At 41.3% G+C, this 26,258-nt stretch overlaps 1 protein-coding gene and 1 pseudogene across 1 annotated transcript in view; both read left to right on the top strand.

The window, feature by feature from the left end:
- Positions 1 to 8,348, top strand: part of LOC123500141 (NADH dehydrogenase [ubiquinone] flavoprotein 1, mitochondrial-like) — a 134,879-nt gene extending 126,531 nt beyond the window's left edge. The window contains exons 7-8 of the mRNA XM_045248816.1: positions 5,612 to 5,820; positions 7,681 to 8,348. Of these exons, the coding sequence (XP_045104751.1) occupies positions 5,612 to 5,820; positions 7,681 to 7,868 (397 nt within the window). The 3' untranslated portion in view covers positions 7,869 to 8,348. The remainder of the gene's footprint in view (positions 1 to 5,611; positions 5,821 to 7,680) is intronic.
- A 10,825-nt stretch (positions 8,349 to 19,173) lies between these two features.
- On the top strand, positions 19,174 to 21,590 carry LOC123500140 (annotated as a pseudogene).
- Positions 21,591 to 26,258: the final 4,668 nt, after the last annotated feature.

Below are 26,258 nucleotides of genomic sequence, written 5' to 3'. Positions count from 1 at the left end.
TATCACATGTGAGTATCACACCGTCCAAGGAAGGCTGATGTCACAGACTCACATTAAGAATACCAGCCAGACATTTAGATAAAGGGTCACCCGTTTCTTTCTCACCATGGAAGTGGCCTGCAAGCTCATAGAGGGCCTTCTTGGAAGGCAGTATCAAGTATCAATTATAGTATCACTGGTTAGCTGTGTGGTGGAGAGTGAATTGAGGCAGACACTGGGAAACTCCAGCTGCTTCATCCTCAGAAGGGAAGAAGTTAGGGAACAGGCTAAAATCAGCTCCTGATAACACTGGAGGATCCCTCGGCTTGTCTAACTTGTTAATTAGAACACTCAGCGGGGTAGTGGAGACTAGCAGTGAATTGATGTGGAACTGGCGAAGTGAGCATCTTGTTGGCTACTGGTAATGTCAGTAATTTGGAGAAAGACAAGGGGGATCATCAGGTTTAGAGTAGACAATCTCCACACTTTTGCCACCTCTTCATAGATCACGAGGTTGTCTTCTTTCTCTAATGCTGCTCCACCTCCTAACCCTCTTTCTTTCTTTCTTTCTTTCTTTCTTTCTTTCTTTCTTTCCCTCTGTTTTCTATGTAAATTGGTGTGTTTTCAAATTACTTCTGAAATTATTCTAACTTTTATTCTTTATCGCCATGGAGGTAAAAATTATGGCATGTTCTCAATAGAAGAGTGTTCCCCCATCCTACACGTGGCATCTTAGCAAGGAAGTGCAACCCTGCCAAGTGCGAATACCTTGTAGGCTTGCACCTTATGCAGTTTTGCTATAGAGTATTGCTCTGAACTATTGTTGCTTGACCTAGTATTCACAAAGAAGCCAGAGCCCCCTCCAAGTATGCAATACCTTAGTCGAACGGGAAGAAGTGATCATGTTACATTAGAGCTGGGAATACAGGAGGAGGATGGGGTAAGATACAGAGATGAATACAAAAAAGAGATTAAATTATGCAAGAGCTGATTTAGAAAAATTAAGGAAATTTTTTGCTGATATTGAATGGGGAAACATGTACAGAAGGACAATACACCTAACCCTCCGTTATCGCGTTTAGGCATTATCGCGCACTTGTGAAAATTGCAAAATTTTGTTTTAGCACATCTGGAAAGTCGTTATCGCGCACCTGTAGTGGTAGTAGTAGTAGTAGTAGTAGTACTAGTAGTACAGGAAAATCCCTCTTATCCGGCATTCGAGTATCCGGCAACTTCAAGTATCTGGCACATTTTTCCCAGAGCCTTAAAATCAATAAAAAATCAATGTGTACTCATAAAATCGATTAAGATTCCCGCGCGAGGCATACTTTGTCCCCTCGCCACCAGAGCGCACTGTTTTGCGCCACCCGCGACCCACTGGACTGTGTTCACTCAGTGATTCAGTCCCACGTGTGCACTGTTTATCGCCTGACGCCTTCATCATGCCTAAAGTTGTAGAAAAGAGGAAGCGTGTTGTGCTTACACTTAAGCAGAAGGTAGACATTTGTCGACGATTAGAGAGAGGTGAAAGCAAACAGAAACTAATGGCGGAATATGGTGTGGGTTCATCAACTATTTATGACATTAGATACCAAACGAAAAAGTTGTGGGATTACATGAAAGCCACCAACATCCCAAAAGCAGCGGAAAATCATCACACACTGCAGTATCATCGTGGTGAAACAATGAACAAAGTGTTATACGAGTGGTTCAGCCCAATGTTACAAGAGAAAGGGCGTGATTTAGCTAAGTAGATGGGCGAGGAAGGGGCATGCCAGTTCTCTGATGGCTGGCTCCACAGGTTCAAGGTTCGTCACGTATACTTTATTTTTGTAACCCATCAACTTATTTATAAGAGAAAAGTATTAAAGAGTGTTAGTATTGTGTGTTGGTGAGTGTGAGGCAGCAGCGCGGGTGGCGAAGCGCGGCACGGCGATCAGCTGATCTTTGTTATGGTAAGATGCATGAGTGTAGGGTGGTGATTGTGGACATAATTTCACTTCTATTCAAGTATCTGGCAACTTCTGGTATCCGGCATGTCGGCGGTCCCGTTGATGCCGGATAAGAGGGCTTTTACTGTAGTAGTAGTAGTAGTAGTACTACCGATATCCCAACCACACACTGACAAATGTTTAGATAGGGAGAGGGAGGGGGAGAAAGATGATCATGAGGAGGAGGAGGAGGAGCCAGCAACCAATCATCGTGTGTATTCACGTCACGTGATTTGAATAAGGGAACTGATTGGTTCCAGTCACTCTGCTCACCACCACCATCACTACCACCCCTCAGTCTCACAGATGGTATTCTGTTGTTCAGAGCTGGTTTTCATTCATTTCAGATTGTCAAATGTTAATAAGCTACTCCAGTATTTATGGTAGTAAGTTTAGCGTAATAAGAAAATTTTTTTAGGAAACTTTTTGGGTTGAAGCACCAATTTATTTATTTCCTATTTATTCTTCACTTCCGTTATCGCGTTTCCCACTTTCGCGCGGTTTTTTAGGCACCAATTTCGTGCGATAACGGAGGGTTAGGTGTACAAGGCAAATGTGAAATGTTCATACAGAAATTTAATGAAGGAATAAAGAAATACATAACTTTTTATAGAGTTAAGAAAAATATACAAGCTTAGTACAATGCTAGATGCGCAGAAGCTAAACAGGCAAAAGATAAAGCTTGGAAGTAACTTACAAAACAGAGAAATGACACTAAGACACCAGTATAATTAATATATTACAGTAAGGAGAGAGAGGAAGAAAGAAACTTTGAGAGAGATGTGGTGCGTAAAAGTGAAGATGAACCCAAGCTTTTATATAAATTTATAAATGGTAAGATGAAGAATAAGGAAACAATAGAAAATATAATTAAAGGATGGAAGACATACCAAACAGAGAAGGAAATGTGTGAAATAATGAATAAGAGCTTCAAAACTGTGTTCACTGTAGAAGAGGATTTTGCAGAACCAAATAGGACATTGCATTGCCAACAGTTACAGGAAGTCACAGTGCACAAAGAGGATACTAGAAGATTATTAGATAATCTGGATGTCAGAAAAGTAATGGGGCCGATTGGTGTATGACGCTAGGTGCTTAAAGAATGTAAAGAGCAAATGTTAGATCCAGTTTGGGAAATAATTACAGGGGATCCTCGTAATTTGACCGTTTGCAGTTTGAATTACAGGCAACCCCCGCTTAACAAAGGGGTTATGTTCCTTAAAAAAACTTTCATTAAGCAAAATTTTGTTAAGCGAATCGATTATAACAAGTTTAACCTCTGACTTGAACTTCCATTGAGAGTAAATAAAGCGAGAGTGCATCATAGTACAGTGAAGGGTTTAATGAAAGAAAAAATAATAAAGTTGAACATTTAGGTAGTTTAGTTTAAGTCATTATAATGTACACTAATGTATGTATGTACGTAACTTAAAATGTTGTTGGTCTTAAATTTATGAAGGGAGGGAGAGTGGAGCGGGAAAGACACTAACCGGCAGCCTGTGGAATGTAAACAAAGGGTGCATCATTGTATCACATACAAAACTTATGTACCACATTTCCACAAGGCTTTCCATTTTATCCATTGTAGAGTAACGAGTTCAGGTGGTTCTTTTAGCTTGCAAGGAAGATATGGTCTCACCAGCCTTCTTAATAGAGTCTGCTGACTTGAAAATAGTAGAGACAGTAGATGGAATCAAGATGGTGGCGAGCAATGCTATTAGTTTTCTTGCCTCGCGTGTCTGTGAATAATATCCAGCTTCACTTTGAGAGTAAGAGACTTCCTGGTCTTCTTAGCAATGCTAGGCGACATTGTAGGGTGTTTTGATGGTAAGTTGAGCGAGGGAAGACAAGCTGCTGGTGACGCTGTTATTGTTTTGAACAGGGGGAGTGAGAGGTGCGCATGTTGTCCACGAGAGACGCTGGTGTATTCAAAAAGCCTGTCGGCTTGTGTGATACAGCGGTGCTTTCAAACTTGGAAAAAATTACCTGGATAAAACTTTGTTAAAGCAAGTTTGGTGTTCGTTAAACGAGCAGATGGTAGTAAAATGAAATCTTCATTGTGTGAACCTTCATTAAGTAGGGGTTGCCTGTATCATCAATTTGAACTCGGTTAATTAATACCCAATCCTCAAGGTTCGACCGACTGACTCGCCAATTCGACATTCATATCTCACGCGCCACCGACCCGGTCAAAATCTGCTGCCATGCGAAATTCACCGCAAACCCACCTGGCAGAAGTGTAAACTGATGCTATCCTGTGTCGTCGTTTAAGACGGCGTCACACTACCACTTTTCTGTCAACTTTTTCTGTCAACTTTCTGAAGACTGTCAACTTTTGTTGAGGCTGGTTGTCACACACAAGCTCGCTTCCACCTTTGTCACGTTTGTCAGCTGTAAACAAACATGGGGCCCCCTTCACCCCCAAGCAAGCCGTTGCTATTTTTTTTTGTTGCTATTTTTGGCCTTTAATGATCTCTGAGAAACTCTTCAGACAGCTTTGTCTACTCATACACAACAGAGCTGCTCATCTAGACCAGTTGTTCTTTGGAAGTTCTGCCTTAGAATGTCGCAGTCCCAGAAAAGTATAAGCAAACAACTACTTTTCACTGTTAGGCTAGGACAAAAAATAGATTATATACAAATATATTTACATCTTATCAAGATTCTATTGATTTGAGATTATAGCATCATTCCAATTAACAGGAAAATTAATTTTATAAAATTGTTAATTAGAAACCATAGATCTGAATTTGACTAAAAATTGACGCTAGAGAAAAACGTGTTTCATCTGACTCAAGATGACAAAGTCACCTTCAGCCCCAGCCCTAAGAAACACAATTTCCTGCCTTTCAAAGATAAGCTTGAGCTTATAAAGTGTGAGGCAGGTATAGCTCACAGTGTCGTTGCAGTGCAAATGGGAGTCTGTAGATCAACAGTATCAATAATTTGAAATAACAAGGACAAGTACTGCGAGACTGCTGCATCATGCAAGTGTTTTTATTTCCAAAAATGTACTGTACAGCACCCTAATGTATTTAATAAAAAAAAGTTAGATATAAATGAAGCCTTTAATAGTACTGATTTAGTCTTAAGTTAATGTTTTTTAGAGGTTATAGTGATGTTTTGAGAGGCTGGAGGTTTCTCCCTATCCCCCTTAATTCTTAAGTTTCTTATGGGAAAAACTGCTTCATGATTCAAATAAACACTGATTCGACCGATGAAAAACCACCCTAACCCTGTCGAATTGCAAGGATCTCCTGTACTTTTTTTTCCCCCTTTTTAATGCTAGAAAGGTACCAGCAGAGGGTAACAAAAATTATCTGATCCAATTTATAGTGAAAAAGCCTGGTTTGATTGCAATGCAAATGATTTATATATGTAATGTTTTACCTTGATTATTGAAATCCACAAATCTAAATAAAATGTTGAGTATAGAATATCAGTTGAAGTTAAATGGCTTATATTTACTATATGCATATATGTTCCTGTTAGAATATGCAGACATCAAGCAACCAGTTTGTGGACAGGATTTGAGAATTAATTTTCTCTCTCTCTCTCTCTCTCTCTCTCTCTCTCTCTCTCTCTCTCTCTCTCTCTCTCTCTCTCTCTCTCTCTCTCTCTCTCTCTCTCTCTCCAACCAGAGTTTGTGAGGAGGCTGTTATGGACTTTGATGGATTGGTGGCTTGTCAGACTTCACTGGGCACAGCAGCTGTCATTGTTATGAATAAGCAGACAGACATTGTGAAGGCCATTGCTCGTCTTATTGAGTTTTACAAGCATGAGTCCTGTGGTCAGTGTACTCCATGCAGAGAGGGTGTCAATTGGATGTACAAGATCATGACAAGATTTGGTGAGTTTTTTCCTTCTTTTTCTTTCATTATTATATATGATATATTTTCAATCATTATCAGAGATGTATTAGATGTCAGAAATCAGAGATGTATGAATGATGTGTTTTATATTGATGTCATATGTACATATTTTGCAGATGCGGAAATATATATTGATACAATGAGAGGCTTTTTATATAAAAATTAGAAAGAAACCCCATAATACTATGGCCATGTGGCCAAGTGTTGAGAGGCAAGATACCTAGCTACTACTTGCTTGTTGAGAGATTAATGCATTGTGAGAAGTTTTCAGTCTCCCTGTAGTTCCACTTCTTCCCCTTATTATTTTGTTAACATGCACAACATTGATGGATGGTGGGACAAAGGCTCAGTGTAGTTTATATTCTGCCTTGTATATTAGAATGCCTGTGATACATATTGCAAGTTTTTGTAGTTTTTATTCTTGAACAGCGAGGGATTGGGGAGTGTGGGATGAGGGATTAGGTTGTGTCCTGCTCTCCCATCCTCCCCACCCTTGTCACATGGGCTTCTGGGCCACAGAAAGAGAAAGGGAGAGCAACATCTGAAATACAGAGAGGAAGGTAGTAATACGTGCCAGAGTAAGGCCTAGGTACAGTAAATATATATATATATATATATATATATATATATATATATATATATATATATACAACAATACTCCACGTAACGAACAGGATAGGGGGTGTCAAAGCTGTTCGTAGAGCGGAAATTCGTTAAGCGGACGTAATTTTCCCTTAGGAAATAATGGAAGTAGTGGGGATGCGTTCTGGGCTGGTCCCCAACATACCACATGGATTAAAAAAAAAATTATATATATTTCTATTAGCTTTTTGTAAACCTTGCAAGAAAGGATTGTTTTGTAATGCATTATGTGAAATCTTACGTGGAATACCAGAAAATAAAGCAGAGATCTCGCCCACAGACGATGCGGAGACTCACAGTGACTCGGCCGCTTCTTCTTGTGACCCTTTTAGCTTGGCATGTTCTCTTTCACCACGAAGTTTATGTTTCCACTCCTCTGTTGCTTGCTATAATGGATATCATATCTTAGTATTCATATATGCTCATGCCATGAGGATAACCTGGACTCCGTGGCACTGAGTGATAGTGAATTAGTAATGAAATACTGCGGTATTTCATTAGTAATTCACTATCACTCACTGCCACGGAGTCAAGGTTATCCTCATGGCATGAGCGTTTATGAATACTAAGATATGATATCCATTATAGCAGGCAATAGAGAAGTGGAAATATAAACGTCATGATGAAAGTAACACGCAAGCTACAAGGGTTGCAAGAAGAAGAAGCGGCCGAGTGGCCACGAGTCTCCCGCTTCGTCTGTGGCTCATCTCATCTCTGCTTTATTGTTTTGTATTCCATTAAGATTTCATTTTATGCATTACAAAACAATCCTTTCTTGGGGGCAAGGCTTGCAAAAAGCTAATAGAAATGTTGTTTTGTGAACATATATGCATATATAAGACAGTAACACAGGACCAGCGGGAGATTCAAATGGGGACCAAATCGTGCAATCGCGAGTCAAAGTTGTGCTCGGCGAAATATGGTATATTTTACCGATTCGTGTATACGCGAGATTCATGTTCGGCGAGGTATGACTATATATATATATATATATATATATATATATATATATATATATATATATATATATATATATATATATATTATTTTTGTTTTTATTATTTTTTTTTCCAACCTTTTTTTCGTTGTCCTTGGCTTTGTAGGCTTTGGAATCTTTAATGCATTAAATTAGATTTTTTTTTTATGGAATTTCCACAGGCAATAGGCTTCTAATAATGTACTTTTTTGTTCAACAGTAAAGGGAGATGCTCGGCCAGAGGAGATTGATGCTTTATGGGAAGTATCCAAGCAAATTGAAGGACATACCATTTGTGCTCTGGGTGATGGTGCTGCTTGGCCTGTGCAGGGACTTATCCGCCATTTCCGGCCAGTCTTGGAGGAGCGTATGGCAAATTATGCTGCTACCAAGGCTGTGGCCAACTAGAAAAACAGATCTATGTAGGAATGATTTGAGATGTAGATAGTGGTTACTGTAATGTAATGGTAGCTCAGTTATCAATTGAAGGTTATTTTCATTTGTTATGTTTGTTGAATAACTAATTACATGTACTATTATTTTTTTGTAATCATTATTTTGTACTTATTCATGTTTTCTTATTATTACTATTATTTATTTATTATTTTATTTTATTTTTTCTTGAATTTCTTTTTTCATTTTCTTTCACATCTTTTATTCTACTTTTTTTCTGACTGTATATATAAATACATTTTTACTGCTTGGTTACAAAATCAGGATTAAATTTGGTGTTTGATTATTATGACAAAAAGATGTGTTAAATTTTCCATACACCTAATAGTAGAATCTGTTTTTAGATAAGATTTATTAATGAACATCATGAATTTATTTAAATTGTCTGTAAATCAACCAAGATTAGATATTAATAGACTTCAGTTGTACATAAAAGGACTTTTTCTGAAACCTATATTGAATTTTTTCCAGTGCAATAACAGTGGCTCATCTTATTAGGATATTTACAAACCAGCAAAATTCAAGTAAATCAAAGGTTATTAATAAAAAATATCCCTGAATATTTCTCCCTTTATGTAGTATATAAAATATTTCACCAAACTGAGTAGTCTCAGGCCAGCCAGTAGTCTCAGGTCAACCTCCCTAGTAGACGGATGTGATGTTCTGAATCTGCTGTAGCGGTGTGTGATCTTTGGCTTGTTTACATAGAGATGGCTGCTTTCCTTGCTTTCCCTTTGGTTTCGGGTGGGTGCGTTAGTTCTACCCTTGAGGCCTTCACTGTGAAGGTCTCAGAAGTGGAGGCTGAGTTCCATTGAAGGATCTCAGAGGTGTGGGAGGAGTTTTGAGGACGAATCTTGAACCTGAAGGCTGAGTTCTGTTGGGTGAACTCAGCACCTGAAGGAGTGGCAGTTCCTAAAGTCTCCTTACCAAGTAATGAGATGCAGGGCCAAGAGGAATGGCTGGCAAATGGTGTCTGCTGGTGCAAAGAGGAGGAAGGTCATAGGGGTGTCTCACCACATGGAGATGATGAACTCCTTCGCTGTGTTGGAGGGAACAGAGGAGGAGAGGGAGAAGACAGTAAATGAAGAGGTGAGGACGAAGGGGGCAGATGATTTTTCATTTCCCGCTGGTAAGATGATGGTGGTCAGTCAGGTGAAACACTTTGACTCTGCATTTTGTTCTAAGGACAGGAAGAGGAGGACGAGATAGATTTGCTTAGATAATTAGCTTGTGTTGAAAAATTTGATATAATTGCATTAACAGATGCCTGGCTAGACATGTAAAGGAAGGTATTTGATCAGGAGGTGAAAACTGATGGTTAAACACTTTTTCAAAAGGATAGGGAAAACAGAAGAGGTGGAGGAGTGGCTTTGTACGTTAAGGACACCTTGCAATATTGCATAAGCAGCAGAATGAAGACAGAGTCAAGCAAAACAGAGTCTCTATGGGTGAATGTTAAGGACAGGTCACGATCAGTTGTTAGGGGTTTAGTATACAGGCCACCTAATGTTTCAAACCAAATAAACTTCACTATGAGAGGAAATAAATAGAGCAGCCAGGTGCAGTAAGGGGACTATAGGAATTATAGGAATGTTGATTGGAGCTTGATGGTGGGCAACAGGGAAGCAGAATTCCTTAGGGTCATTCAGGATGATCTTTTGAAGCAAGTCATTTTACTACTAACACGGGAAAATAATGTTCTAGATTTAATTCTGACTAACTGGCAGGAGGCAGTTGGTAGTCAGCTAGGTAACAGTGACCACAATGAAATGTGGTATAAATTGACATGGCATAAAACTTTTAGAAAATGAAGCACTAGGAAAGTACCTGATTTCAGAAAGGCTAATTTCGATGCCTTAAGGGGGTATTTACAAGGAATCAAATGGCAGGAGACAAGCAGGGAAGGTCAGGTAAGGTCCAGTGGGCAGGTAGGTGAAGGGAGACAGGAACAGAGAGGCTGGGTGTGCTGTGAAGTCGGAGAAAGGGTGAGGGAGAGAGTTGGGTGGTGGGATCAGACTTTGGACAGGATGAAAGGAATGGAGGGCCAGTCCAGGTGGGGGTTGTGAGAAGTATAGCCACTTTTTTTTTTAATTACATAGGGGATGGCTAACATTATGTAAAAATCAATAAAATCACAAAGGAACGACCATAAGTGGAAGACAGACAGGTTAAAACAGTGCATAGGACAGAAGAGGAATATATATATATACAGTATATATATATATATATATATATATATATATATATATATATATATATATATATATATATATATATATACAGGCAACCCCCGTTTAACGAAGGGGTTACGTTCCTAAAAAACACTTCGTTAAGCGAAACTTCGTTAAGCGAACCGATTATAACAAGTTTAACCTCTGATTTGAACTTCCATTGAGAGTAAGCAAAGCGAGAGTGCATCATAGTACAGTAAAAGGTTTAATGAAAGTAAAAATTATGAAGTTAAACATTTAGGTAGTTAAATTTAAGTCATTATGTACACTAATGTATGTATGTATGTAACTTTATAATGTTGATGACCTTAACTTTATGAAGGGAGGAAGAGTGAAACGGGAAAGACACTAACCGGCAACCTGTGGAATGTAAACAAAGTGCGCATCATTGTACTGCATACAAAACTTATGTACCACATTTCCACAAGGCTTTCCATTTTATCCATTGTAGAGTCAAGAGTTCAGGTGGTTCTTTTAGCTTGCAAGGAAGATACGGTCTCACCAGCCTCCTTAATAGAGTCTGCTGACTTGAAAATAGAGACAGTATAATATGGAGTCAAGATAGTGGCCAGCACTGCTATAGTTTTCTGGCCTCTCATGTCTATGAATAATATCTAGCTTCATTTGGAGAGTAAGAGACTTCCTGGTCTTCTTACGAACACTAGGCCAATTGCAGGGCGTTTTGGTGGTAAGTTGAGCTTGATCTTGATCTTGATCTTTATTCTATAGGTGTCCCAGGATTTTTCCTGAGGCAGGCCTTAGTACCAGCAGCTCCTGGTGTATTCAAAAGCCTGTCAGCTTGCGTGATATGGTGGGGCTTTCAAATTTGGAAAAAAAATTACCTGGATAAAACTTCGTTAAAGCGAGTTTGGTGTTCGTTAAACGAGCAGATGGTAGTAAAATGAAGCCTTCGTTGTAGCGAAATTTCGTTCTGTGAACCTTCGTTAAACGGGGGTTGCCTGTATATATATTGTGATGGGCACCGTCTTAATCTCCTTTAATTTATTATTTCATTATATGTGAAGCCTATGGCCACTCATCGCAGGCCCCTCGGGCTGTTCTGCTGAGCAGACAACCCGCCTCCCCCTCTCCACCATTTTGTGTGCCTGTGAGCTTCACAGTTAGTAACCAGCTAGCCTTCAGCGGAGATAGACACGCACTCTTGTCGGTCTGGCATAGTGTTAGGGAGATTCGTGTTGCTGGGCTTCGCTTGTTACTCGCTAGTCATCGGTCTGGGAGTTGTGCCCTCCTGTTCAGTAGCTGGCTTGTTACTCGGTAGACCGTGGCTGTGTAGGACAACGGGCTTGTTGTCCTGAGGAAAGTGTAGTCGGTTGGGGCTGCATTTCCTGTTGTGCGTTCGTCCACTCGGGTGTGGCGACGCGGAGAGACACGCTGTGTCTCGTCCTGTTTGTTTCGTTGGTGGCTGTGGTCACTAGTGTGTTTTGGAGGGCAGCTGTGTGCCCCCATCATCTGTTGTGTAGTATCATTAGTATACTGTTTACAGTACCGGCCAGTCTTCAGTGGAGTTAACACGTACGTTCTCGGCACAGGAAGAGACACGTGTGGCTGGACTGTGCTTTACAAGTACTCATTAGTCATTGGTCTGGGAGTTGTGCCCTCCCTTGAGTAGCTGGCTTGCTACTGGGTAGACCGTGACTGTTGGAGCGACGGGCTTGTTGCTCTGGGAGAGGTGTAGTAAGTTTGGCTGCATTTCTCGTGCGTTCGTCCACTCAGGTGGAGCGACGCGAAGGGACGTGTTATTGTTTCGTCCTGTTTTTGCTGTTGGTGGTTGTAGTCACCAGTGTGTTTGGTGGGCAGCTGTGTGCCCCCACCATCTTTTGTAGAGTTTCAGTGGTATACTGTATTGTAGTGGTAGTAGCCACGCACACCATTGAAGGCTGAGAGGCTTCATGTCGGCCAGTGGTGCGTAGTTGTCGTCCGCCAGACTTGCCTGCGACGAGTATTTGGACTCGTGTATAGCTGGTGTCACCCGTAGGTGGTGTCTGGGCTTGTGTGTACATCACCGGATGTGCTGTACACATCATATATTGCAGTAGTAGTAGGCCAGGGATGTCAGTCTGACAGGTGTTAGGAAGCACCTGTTGTAGTAGGATAGTATAGTAATATATATACTGCACGTTTTGTCCCAGTCTGTGAACCCTCACAGCCTGGGTGCAAGGCGTGCGGAGAGGCATTAATACTTCATAGAGAAGTGGGTGGAATTTTCCTTGTGGGCGGTTTCTCTAGGGGGTATTAAGGCCTCGCCCTGTTACATATAAAATCTACCATTTATGAATTCTACTTGGTTGGGTACAGGAGGAGAAGGAGTTGCTGAGGAGATTCCCTTACAGTGGGGGAAATTATACACTGTTGGCGACCTTGAAAAACCTGAGGGTTACGGCGGCTGTGAGTTATAGTAGTGGGGACTCTGTGGAGTGTTTTATAATCCCCATTGTACTGATCGTAACAAAGTTGACGATTTTGCCAGAATAACAGTCTGTCATAACCTGGCATGCCACAGCCTGGTGGGACATAGCGTGATGCAGCAGTGGCACAAGGATGTAAATAATTACGTCTATGGGAGAATTGTAAAAGGGACCCTGCTGCGAACACGAGAGTGGGAGGCAAAACATTAACAAGAGAGAGGGAAGCCAGGCATCAGATGGTATGCAGACCCAAACAAACACCCAAAACAAAATACTCTGGTTACGATGTTGGAGAGTAGTATAGTCAACACGTGTTTCCCCACGTGTAGTTAAACAGGATTGGTGGTTTTAAATGGCCAATGAACAAGCAGTATTTCATGTTTAGACCAATGGTGAACGTGCTATGAGACTAGGGAAAAGTTGAGCCTATGAAACACCAGTAAGGCAATGTTGTGTATACTACGTTTAAGGTTGTTTCTACATTACCTTCGTATGTGTTCTCGTCCTTACATTGTCACACGTGGACCTCCACATGTCTGATCTCTGAATGGTAGATGGTAAAATGGGCGTGGAGAAAAGGTACGAAACCTTGAGTATTTAAAATAAGCAGAAACCAGCAAGAAGATCTCTAGAATCTTGGCAGAAACGAGAGGAGAAAGCAGAAGGCAGTGGCCGAGAGGAGGAGAAGAAACATTTGAGTCATGGACAGACTCTTTCTTGTATTAGTGAGTAAAGCTCTATAGTTGTTAATGCAGTCTAAGACAATGTTTATGTCATTTAAGTGAAAGGAGGAAACAAATATAGGATGTGTATTTATTAGGATGTTATATTAAGATTTTATGTATGTGTAGTGCAATTCCCACAGTTGATGCATTAAGATATATCATATTGAGGAGATAATTACATATGATATATTGTGGTGTATACATTATATGGGCATTTATAGAAGTCAAGCATTGAGTTGATATTGAGATGCATCAGCTGTGAAATTGGCACCTAATGTTTGTGGTTTTATTGTATGTGATTAACATTGATGAAGGATTTACGGAGATAAGGATTTACGGAGATGAGCTTAACATTTCTAAGGGCATTGATTGAATTTGTGTGACATTATGAGCAATCTTGAAAAGTGGTGTAATTAATCTTAGATGAATTAAAATTAGAAAATACAATACCGTATAATATATTACCTGCAGTAAGAATAAGTCTTCACTTAGAATAACACGATTGCAACTTGCAACGAACTTCCGAAACTGGTGGCAGCGGTGGGATATTATTGCAATTGCAATCGTTGCAGGCGTATAGTTGAGAGTGAAGACAATTAAAATTCGATCAAGTGCATTGGATGTCACGGATGTAGCGGATGTTAACGAGTAAATATTGAGAATATTTTAATGTTGCTTAATTGTAGATGAAACATATAGTTCATAAATTACGTCAGCGCTCGGTATCGCTTAACGGTAAAGCGAATCAGCAGCCAGCCGTCACAACCTCTAGAATGGCGCAGTCACCCCCTACATCTCCGTTTTCCCCACTAACCCGGCTTGTATTAGTACTGGGGAAATTGCGGAAGCGATCACTGACAATGCAAGGGATAATTTTTCCAAGGTAATTGGGTTACCATATTTTTGTGGAGGTGAAGAAAGAAGCCCGTCGGTACCAAATGTAAAATGTATCGCCAGCGCTCACGCATGGATAAAGGATTTAGAAAATAGAACAATGACAAACTGGACAGACGAAGGGAGGATAGAGTTGGCCAAGCAATATGCATTAGACAGTGCATATACTCATATGACACACTGTGCAACGCAACATAAAAATGATTGGGATGATGTGAGAAAAGCATTCCTTGATATTTATCCAGAGGATAGATCGCTTCCAAGCCTGATCAGTGAATTGTCATCAGTAACTCGACAGCCCAGAGAAACCATAACAGAGCTCTATATCAGAGTAGAAGGGATTGTGGCAAAATTAGAAAGCATGAAACCCACAGGTAAGGAAGTATATAATGATATATTTGTCTCCATCATTGTGAATGCCTTGCCTAAGGATTTTTCTTATATCCTTGCTGATGCAGATATGAAAAAGCCTTTATTAGTATACAGAAAAGCTCTCAAATATGTAGCGTCACACCCCAGCCTTCAGCTACACGACGCTGCAGTACGCAAAGAAAATAGGGTTGTCCCAGTAAACGCAGTGACAGTGAATGCTGTTACTACAGATCACACGATGTATCGCCCTCAGAATGTCAGAAATATACATTGTCAGAGGTGTGGGCGAAATAACCACACCATTCAAAATTGTAGAACCATAGAATGCTTTAGATGTCACAAGTGGGGACATTTCGCGAGTCAGTGCACAGTGAAATTACCACCAATACCACCAAGGGCGAGGCCCACGGTAACTTGTTTCACCTGCGGGGTACAGGGGCATGCGAGTAAGGACTGCATGAACAACTCACGTAGATACACCACATATCAAACACAAAAAAACGCCAATTTACCACCAACGCAACCACATGAATCGGTGGTAATCACAGCGGTGAATAGTGACACGGGAAATGTTTCTATTGAAGTTCAGATTGAAAATGAGAGTGTATTAGCCTTGATGGACACGGGGCAGGGGTATCTCTTGTATCGCGTGACGTTGTAGACAAACTTAAAAGAAACACATTACTCCAACAAATAAGGTAATTCGCAATGCGAGTGGAGATGAAATGTTGACTTCAGGAAAGACTAAGCTAACTTTGACAATTGGAGGTAAGATATACACACATGATTTTGTGATCAGTGAAGATAGAGCCTTGCCATCACAGATAATAATAGGTTTTGACTTTATGAAAAGATATAATGTGAATCTAAATACCAAACCTCTGAAATTATATATTGAAGGAAGGAGAATTGTTATTGTAGAAATACCCATGATGCATGCCATCATGATAACTGAGAGAAGTGAAAAGGAAGCAGTAACAAATGAATCAAAGGATAATCCCAGTTATAAATGCTCAGTAGCTCAGACATCAATATTACAAGGAGTACGAGTGAGTTATGTGACCTTAGAAACAAAGTTAGTGGATAGTGATATCGCTATATTCGAGCCAGTTAAAGGAGTTATAGGGTCTCAGTTTTTATGTCCAGGTTTAGTGAAATTAGAAAATGACATGGAGAAGAAGAAATCTAGGTTTGTGGTGAGGTATATAAATTTCTCGAGTGAACATGTGCCGTTAGAGCCAGGGAAAACATTAGGCTACTTACAGTCCTGTCAGAGTGAGGTTCTGCCAAGCGGGAGTGATGAATATACAGTGAATGGTGTGACAGAAGAAAATGAAACAGATAAAATGAAGGCCTTTTCAGAAATCATTAATCACATGTATCCTGAGGGAACAAGGAAAAATCAAATATTGAAAGAATTAGTTGTTAAATACTCCTCTGTCTTTGCTAGTGATGACGACATTCCAAGTATATCACCCTTTTCTATCACACCATTCAGTTACAGTCCAGACCTACGTCCAAGAAACCTTATCCCATCCCAGCTTGTTTTTATGATAAGGTAGCTGAACAAATTAAAGTAATGGAGAGCCAGGGTATTATTAGACCATCCAGATCAGCATTTATCTCCCCAGTTGTTCCCATAGTGAAAAAGGATGGAAAAATTAGATTGTGTGTAGATTTCAGGAATTTAAATCAGCATGTGCTGAATGATTCTTACCCCTTACCTAATGTGAATAACATTTTGCATAACTTAGGAAAAGGAAAGATGTTTTCATGCCTTGACTTGAAACAAGGTTACCATCAAATACAGTTAAATGAAGAAAGCAAGCCCTGGACTGCATTTGTAACACCTAATGGATTATATGAACATAATGTGCTACCTATGGGTTTAAAGGATTCTCCTGCGGCATTCTGTAGAATTATTAATCAGGTATTGGCTGGATTGACAGGATCTGATACTTTTGTTTATATTGATGATATCATAGTTCAAGGAACAGATCTAGAAAATCATGTAAAGAATTTGGAGAGGGTTCTTCTACGCTTGCAAGATGCTCAGTTGAAAGTAAACCTGAAAAAATGTAATTTCTTTAAGGATAGTGTAAATTATCTAGGACATATTATATCAGCCGAAGGGTTGAAAACACAGCCTAGCAAAATTGAAGTTATTAAGAACATGCCAGCCCCACAACAGTGAAAGAATTACAGTCCTTCATTGGAATGGCTAACTACTATAGGAAGTTTGTGAGAAACTATGCTGAGATAGCTGCTCCCTTAACTAAACTAACAGCAGGAATGGTGACTGGAAAGAAGAACAATAACCACATAATGTGGAATGAAGAAGCTGATAGGGCTTTTAAGACCTTGAAGCAAGAATTAACACAAAATGTTGTTTTGAAATTTCCAGACTTCTCAAAGCCATTCTTTTTAACGACGGATGCTTCGAGCTTTGCCATCGGGGGATTAATACAACAAAGGGATAGCATGAATAACCTAAGACCCTTATCATTTTTTAGCAGGAAACTGAACAAGGCTGAACTTAATTATAGTACTATTGAAAGAGAGGCTCTGGCAATTGTATATGGGCTTAAGGTAAACAGAGATTTGTGCCTGGGTTACCCTATTTATATTCTCACAGATCACAGACCATTAGTATGGTTGTTGACCACCTCAAATGCAAATAGCAGGATAGTTCGGTGGCAATTAGCTGTTGCAGAGTTTGATATTAAGGTGGAATATATTCCTGGAAAAGCTAACAAGGTAGCAGATCATTTATCCAGGTTGAGGGAAGTGGAAATAAATGAAGGAAATGAACATTTGTTAGCAATAACAGAAAACACAGAAGAAAATATGGTGGATTGGAATCTGAAGGAATTAATAAGGTCACAAGATAACCATGAATTTTATGGCTTATTGAAGAAGTTAATGAGAGAGAATTTAACTGAGCAAGAAATAAAAGGAAAATTAAGTAAGCACAATATTGATAAGAGGTATAAGAAGTTAAAGATATCAGAATTGTCTCTAGACAATAATATGCTTTACAGAGTAAGTCACAACACATATGGAGAAATGACGCGTCAGATATTAGTACCCGAACAGTTTGTGCACACTGCTGTACACCTCGGCCACTCTTTGCCAACCGCGGGCATGGTGGGCCATCCGTTACCTTAAGTAGGTGTCAGAAATTTGCATATTGGCCAAAAATGAAGGAGGACATTGAAAGATATTGCAGGTCTTGTCTCATCTGTCGTAGGCTTAAGAGGTCGGGGGACGCCCCAGCACCACTGAGAAGATACCCGGATGTTGAGAGACCTTTCCAGCGCATACATATGGATATTGTTGGTCCCATGGGTAGATCGGATAATGGATATATGTATAAACCACTGAAAACCGAGTCGGCCGCAGAAGTTGCTAGAATATTTTTTGATGAAGTGATTTGTAAACATGGTATACCTGAGATGTTAGTGACAGACCAAGGTAGGGAATTTGTCAATTCTATATTACAGGGATTAACTGAGTTACTGCATTTCCGACATAGCAAAACTACAGCTTACCATCCTCAAGCAAATGGGATAGTTGAAAGATCAAATGCAACCTTGACTAACATACTGCGCACTTTGGTGCAAGATAATATGAATATCTGGGATACAATGCTCCCAATAGCTACATTTGCATATAATAGTGCTTACCACACAAGTATAAAAGAAAGTCCTTTTTACCTCATGTATCTCAGAGATCCAACCATCCCATTTGAAATGATGAAAGAGGAACAAGTTTGGTATAATGTTGATGATTTTAAGCAGGAGATGGCAACAAAAGCAAATAGGGTATATGCTAGGTGTCAGCAATATTTAGAAGAAGCTAAGGAATAAATGAAAAGGCTCAATGTAAGAAGGCAAGGATAAAGACTATTCAAGTTGGAGATAGAGTATATGTCCGCCGAGTACCCACTGCAGGAACCCCCGCAAAGTTGCAACCCGCATATACAGGTCCTTATAGAGTGACAGAAAAGGTGAGTGATGTAGTGGTCAAATTAAGAAACATTAGAAATGGTAAGATGACAACATTACACACTGACAGAATAAGAATTATCCATGAAGACAATGCTACCCTCAGATGAACCCGAATGTCAGACGAGCATATCCGGTACACGAGCCAGGTGAAACAAGGGAAACCAAGTTGACATTGCAGACACTAGATCCTTTTCCAGTGTTCTCAGGGGATGTAGAGCACTGTGTAGATTCAGAATCGGATGACAATTCACTATCAGAAGCGAGTCATGGTGTTGATGAGGAAATTCATAATGTAACTGAGAATTTGCAAGAAGAATATCAAGGTGAAGCTACCACGTCAGTCCCATACAGTTTACGGTCGAGGACAAGTGTGCCGAATCTTCCGTTTGTAATGCATAAGCCCTTAGAATATGGTAAAAGAAAATAAATAAAATAAAATAAAATGAAATGTTCCTTTGCAGACTGTGGGGCTATGCATGGGATACGTTCAAGCCTGGGATGTACCCCAAATCCTCTAAAACAGGGGTTCTCAAAGTGGTCGATATCGACCCCATTAGGGGTCGATGGGACCATCAAGGGTCGATGAATATCCAGGGGTCGAAAGGGGGTCGATGAATAATCGAAGAGTCAGTAAATGGTACTGCTGGAGTCGAAGGGACCTTTGAAGCCCCCGACTAGAAATCCCAGATTATAATTTGTAAACATCTGAAGAATATCGGGCACCATTAAATAAAAAAAAAAACATAATTTATTGATTTCAAACAATAGGAAATTTTAGCAGTGCTGGCAACACTACATTCAACCAATCTTCCTTGTCTCGCACCTCTACTGCCCGTACCAGGGTCCGTACAGGAAGCATTCCTGTCTCTGTCCTGTACTGAGTGAGCGAGCGTATTCCCCGCCCCACCCCGCCCCACCCACACATCTCGCTGTCTCGCTGCTCTCGCATTCAGTGTACTCTTAGCTCCCGTAACTGGTCCGTGAATTGATTATTGTGACGCATTGAAAATTGTGTGTAATAGACATAATGGCTGCTGTAGCTGCTAAGAAGAAATGCTGCCAGTATTCTCAGGAATATTTGAAATATGGATTCATTACTTCATTAAGCAATGACACCATGCCATTATGTCTCTTGTGTGAAAAGACTTTCAGTAATGATGCCATGAAACCTGCAAAGATGAAGGACCACCTTGAAAGAGTTCACTCTGATAAGAAACACAAAGACCTTGACTATTTCAAGACACTGAAAGAAAAACTCAAGGGTCGATCAAGTATCAAGACCTTTTTCAAAGCCCCCGCCAGTGCTGATACTGAAGGAGGTTTAAAAGCCTCATACAACATCTCCTCATGATAGCAAAGAAAGGAAAGGCACACACTATTGGTGAAGAACTCATAATCCCAGCCATTAAAGAAGTTATAGAAACTGTTATGAAGAAGGATTCTAGCTCTGTTTTGAAAAATTTGCCATTAAGTAACAGTACAGTGCAAAGAAGAATTGATGAAATGGCAGATAATGTTGAAAAAACCTTGGTGTCTGAACTTCAGGATAGTAAGTTGTCTCTACAACTTGATGAATCAACTTTTGGCAGCTCTAATCTTCTCATGGCATATGTGAGGTATTACAGTCAAAGTCAAAAGGACATAATTGATGAATTTTGTTTGCTAAATATCTCACAGCTGATGCCAAAGGTGAAACAATTTTACGATGTGTGCAGCAGTATTTTGAAAAGCACAACATACCTCTCAGTAATATTACTGCAGTGGCTACTGATGGTGCACCAGCAATGATTGGCCGGTACAGAGGATTTGCAAGCCTACTCAAAGAAAAAGTGCCTAATATACGTACTGTACACTGTGTACTGCACAGGCAACATCTTGTAGCCAAGAAACTCAGTGGTGAACTGCATGATGCCTTGAAAGTGTGCATCAGGGCAATTAACAAAATCAAGGCACATCCACTTAACTCGCGATTGTTTGCACTGCTGTGCGAAGAGAATGATGACATGTTTAACCAATTGCTCCTGCACACTGATGTAAGGTGGCTGTCTAGAGGTCACAGCTTACAAAGACTTGTTGACTTGTACAGCTCAACTCTTCAGTTCCTGGCAGACGTGGACTCATCTCTATGTGAAGAGTTGAAAAAATGCAAAAATGCCCTTTTCTATTTGGCAGACCTCTATTCTAAATTTAATGAGACACAAAAACGCCTGCAGGGTAAAGATGTTACCATCATTCAGGCCAGGACAGTTCTACTGGGATTCCAAGGCAAGCTTGGCTTGTTCAGAGCTTCACTGGCCCGTAGAGATTTTCAGTATTTTTCAAACTTACAACAGGTACAAAGTGAAAAAATTTCTGATGGTGACCTAGAAACATACATAACTCATCTGGAGAATTTAATTGAAGACTTTAAAGTGCGCTTTGAAGACCTGGAGAAAATGAATGTGCCTGAATGGATCCTAACACCGTTTGATGTTGAGATAGGGAATGCAGACATTCCATTACACTTGAAGGAAGAATTCATTGACATGACTGTGGACCTGGAAGCAAGTGCCTTGTTCAGAAGAAAAGGCCTCCGTGAATTCTGGATCAACGAGAACAACGTTGCTAAATATCCTCAGCTTTGTGCAGTGGTTGAGCCATTTTACTTGCTTTCCCAAGTTCATACATGGTTGAAGCTGGTTTCAGTCATGCAAATGCAGTCTTAACAAAGCAGAGGAACAGACTAAGCTTGGAAGAACGAGGCGACCTACGGCTGAAGCTCACCAACCTGCAACCTAAAATCAGCATCCTTGTTGAGGCCCATCAGGCACATCCTTCACATTAATGATGTCAACATTGAAGGAGGAAAAGGTATGTTGCACTGAGAATTAAGTTGCATATACTCGTACACTTCGACATATTTTCATACTGTGTTTAACGATTTTATAATACGTACTGCATGTCAACTACTACTACTACTACTACTACTACTACTACTACTACTACTACTACTACTACTACTACTACTACTTACTACTACTACTACTACTACTACTACTTCTACTACTACTACTACTATTGCTTTTGACATTGGTATTTTTTTTCTTTAATTTAAAGCTAGGGGTCGATGAAAATTTTGAAGTCTCACTGGGGGTCGACGAGTTAAAAGTTTGAGAACCCCTGCTCTAAACATTCCCGACAGTTTTGGTCTTGAGCCCTGGTCTGTCCCAAAATATATTGCACATATGCAGCCGCTGGCGAAACAGTCCTCTCCTACGGCACTCGACTGGCACAACTGGAAGGACTGGCTCTGGATCCTGTTGCCTATTGGGGTCATCGCGGCCGGCCTGGTGGCCTACCGCATCTACCGACCCTGTGCACTCCTTGGCTTGGCACAGGCTGCGCCAGCCCAGGTGACTGTCAGCACACAACGCCAGCTCAAAACAGGGGACACCGCTTATCACGCATGCCCTCACCACTAGCAGTTCGCGCCGGGACGCGCTACTAAGGATGGGGGGTATGTCATAACCTGGCATGCCACAGCCTGGTGGGACATAGCGTGATGCAGCAGTGGCACAAGGATGTAAATAATTACGTCTACGGGAGAATTGTAAAAGGGACCCTGCTGCGAACACGAGAGTGGGAGGCAAAACATTAACAAGAGAGAGGGAAGCCAGGCATCAGATGGTACGCAGACCCAAACAAACACCCAAAACAAAATACTCTGGTTACGATGTTGGAGAGTAGTATAGTCAACACGTGTTTCCCCACGTGTAGTTAAACAGGATTGGTGGTTTTAAATGGCCAATGAACAAGCAGTATTTCATGTTTAGACCAATGGTGAACGTGCTATGAGACTAGGGAAAAGTTGAGCCTATGAAACACCAGTAAGGCAATGTTGTGTATACTACGTTTAAGGTTGTTTCTACATTACCTTCGTATGTGTTCTCGTCCTTACATTGTCACACGTGGACCTCCACATGTCTGATCTCTGAATGGTAGATGGTAAAATGGGCGTGGAGAAAAGGTACGAAACCTTGAGTATTTAAAATAAGCAGAAACCAGCAAGAAGTTCTCTAGAATCTTGGCAGAAACGAGAGGAGAAAGCAGAAGGCAGTGGCCGAGAGGAGAAGAAACATTTGAGTCATGGACAGACTCTTTCTTGTATTAGTGAGTAAAGCTCTATAGTTGTTAATGCAGTCTAAGACAATGTTTATGTCATTTAAGTGAAAGGAGGAAACAATTATAGGATGTGTATTTATTAGGATGTTATATTAAGATTTTATGTATGTGTAGTGCAATTCCCACAGTTGATGCATTAAGATATATCATATTGAGGAGATAATTACATATGATATATTGTGGTGTATACATTATATGGGCATTTATAGAAGTCAAGCAGTGAGTTGATATTGAGATGCATCAGCTGTGAAATTGGCACCTAATGTTTGTGGATTTATTTGTATGTGATTAACATTGATGAAGGATTTACGGAGATAAGGATTTACGGAGATGAGCTTAACAGTTTTAAGGGCATTGATTGAATTTGTGTGACATTATGAGCAATCTTTGAGAAGTGGTGTAATTAATCTTAGATGAATTAAAATTAGAAAATACAATACCGTATAATATATTACCTGCAGTAAGAATAAGTCTTCACTTAGAATAACACGATTGCAACCTGCAACGAACTCCGAAAAGTCTAGTGAGCTGTAGCAGCTAACCGCAGCCGGGTGACGTACGGTAAAACCGTAACAGTGGCAACCTCGCCAGGATAAACCAAGTGCTTTATAGTGTGTAGTGTTATTGTGTGGGGTATTATTACTTATATTATTTTATTGTTTGTGAGAACAAGTCCCTGTGAGCACCATGGAGAGAGTTACTGGTCTTTTCACCCCACCAGTGGAGGGTGAGGATGCGAGTGTGAGCCTGCGAGATTCACCACGTGGGTATGATGAGTCGGTGGCCGCGCGTGGGGTCAGTGAGGACGCATTTACTACGTGTCATGATAACGCACGTGGCGGTCCCAGTGAAGGTGATGTGGGATATATTAGCCCTGGCAGAAGTATCGGAAGCAGGGAAGGCTCCCGACGCTCTAGTCCAGCAAGCAGTATTGCTGATAGTGTCCAGTCAGCTGCCAGACTGGAGGAACTGCGATTGAAGCTGGAAATGAGGAAAATGGAGATAGAAGCAGAAGAGAGGCGAGAGTTAAAAAGACTAGCTGCTGAGGAGAGGGCTAGAGAAGCGGAAAAAAGACGAGAACTTCAGAGACTAGCAGCAGAGCAAGAGGCTAGAGAGGCGGAAGAGAGGGCTAGAGAAGCGGAAGAGAGACGAGAGTTAAACAGACTAGCAGCAGAGAAGGAGGCTAGAGAGATGGAGAGAGAAAGGGCAGATAAAGATAGAGAGTTAGAGTGGGAGAGAACTCGCCATGCAATAAGTACGCCTGGAGTTGTTGGTAGTGTAGGAGGAGGAGGAGAACAGAGTGTAGAGCGTACTTTAGTTCAAAGTCTCCAGCTAGTCCCCAAATTTGATGAGTCTTAGGTGGCTGAGTGGTTTGTCCACTTCGAGAGGAAAGCCAAGGAGTTTGCTTGGTCTCGAGAGAGATGGGTAGGCTTGGTCGCGAATAAACTCAAGGGAAAAGCCTTGGAAGTTTATGATAAAATGTCAGCTGATGATCTGGATGTTTATGAGGAGTTTAAGGCTGACATTTTACGGGCATATGAGCTGCGACTAGAAGCCTATCGCTTGCAATTCAGAGGAAAGAGGAAGCGAGCAAGTGACTCCTACCTCGAGTGTGCTCGTTCACTGGAGCAAGTGTTTGAGAGATGGGTTGCTAGCGAGGGTGTTGACTCTCTCGAGGCTTTGAAGGAGTTAGTAGTTATGGAGCAGTTCATCGACATTGCTGATAAGGAGCTGGTACCTCTGTTGAGGGAGAAGAGGTTTAGGACCTTGAAGGAGGCTGCTACATGGGCTGATGATTATGTGTTGGCCCACCGTCCTGTGCAGCAGCCTGGGAGTTGGAGTCGTAAGGAAGGTGGTCCTAAGGGAGGCCCAGGAAGTGGTGGTAGTTCTTCCTCGGGCTCTCCAGGCCACTTTAGGCGATATACTGGATTCGGCAGTAAAATGGGTTTTTGGAAAGCCCCAGGCCCCCACCCCTCCTTTTTCTGCGAAGGACGGGACGGCGGGGAAGGCGGCCCCTAGAACGCCCAAGTATGATTACCAGTCTACGTGCTATCACTGCTGAGGAAAAGGGCATTTTAAGTTGAATTGCCCAAAATTAGTAACAACTGAAACTCCAAAGTCCTCGCAGAAACCAGTTGCCTTGTTGGTGTGGCCAGATAAAGTTTGTGGTGATGAGTTGACTGCTCCTTCAAGCTTCAGAAGTGAGAAGGCACGGCGTGTGCCTGAGTTGTGTTTGGAGGAGAGAGAGCAGGTTGGCCCACCTGTCCCTCCCCCTGTTGCCTCGCCCGCTGTTGTTAAGGATAGTGAGCTCGACTGGTGCCGTCGTTTCCTGTGTGGAGGCACTGTTGAGATTGATGGCACCAACTATCCCATCACTGTACTGCGTGATACGGGAGAACAGCAGTCAGTGATCCGAAATGTCACTGGGAAGAAGGTGACATCTAGTAAGGCAGTGTTGTGCCGTGGACTTAACACTGTGGAGGAGTTCGTGACGGCTGAGGTGACGCTGTCATGTCCTCTTGTCACTGCTACGGCTCAGGTAGCAGTGGTAGACGAACTTCCAGTCGCAGGAGTGGACTTCCTGCTTGGGAATGATTTGGCTGGTGGTCGTGTATGGTGCCCAACCTCTGAGGAGGATGAGGTTGCTGAAGAGTCTGGGCCAGTGGTGCAATAGCGTTTGAGGGTGGGTCTTCAGGTATGATTATGCTAGGAAGATTGTTTGCTTTATATAGTTTGTTTAATTCTGTGTTAAAGCTGCCTGGGTTGATTGAGTTCAGGTAGTGGGCGTGCATTAAGCAAGTTTGAATTTTAATGTTTGTCTCCCTATCGATCTGGCATGTGGCCAGGCGCGGATACAGGGGGGGGGCCCCAGGGGGCCCGGGCCTCCCCCAAAATCTCCGCTCCCCTTTAAAAATCTCGACTGTATGCCATATGCTGATAGTGGGTACAGAACAAAATCGCTTAAAATAATTATTGTAATCTGCTGCAACTATAATGCGGAAAGCAGCGGAATGTGTCGTCGGCCGTATAGGTATATATATGCATAATGCAGGCGCTGATGCAGGAGAAGAGGGGGAGATGGCTCGGGCTCGGGCCGCTATGTGGAGGTGGACGGGATACTATTTTTTTTCTGTATCTGATGCAACTTTTCACTCTCCTTCAGGGCCAGGGCACAGTAGGCACGTGCCCAAAGGCCAGGTCCCCGCACTCATCTAAGAATCTACGCGTATATACTCATATGGGGCCGTTCCCAGCAACCCAGGGACGATGGAGAGGGGCCGAGGGTATCGGACGAAATGTCTGCTAAAATCTGCTAAAATGTCCACTTTCTGTGATAGTCAAAACAATAACTTGTACCTTTCGTTTGCATTTCTGGAGAACTTAGAATTTTCTTTATTTACTTTCAGTATTTAAGTTACGGAAGTCGAAAACGTATATTGTTTATTATAGAACTAAATTTAAAGGCCTAGGAAAAATATGTGACCTCATTCCTCACATGCAAGCAATAAGTTAAATTTAGTGGATG

The sequence above is a fragment of the Portunus trituberculatus genome, chromosome 50 (assembly GCF_017591435.1).
Source record: "Portunus trituberculatus isolate SZX2019 chromosome 50, ASM1759143v1, whole genome shotgun sequence".
NCBI lineage: Eukaryota > Metazoa > Arthropoda > Malacostraca > Decapoda > Portunidae > Portunus > Portunus trituberculatus.
Note: the sequence above shows the minus strand (reverse complement) of the source record. Positions and strands in the feature narration are given on the sequence as shown.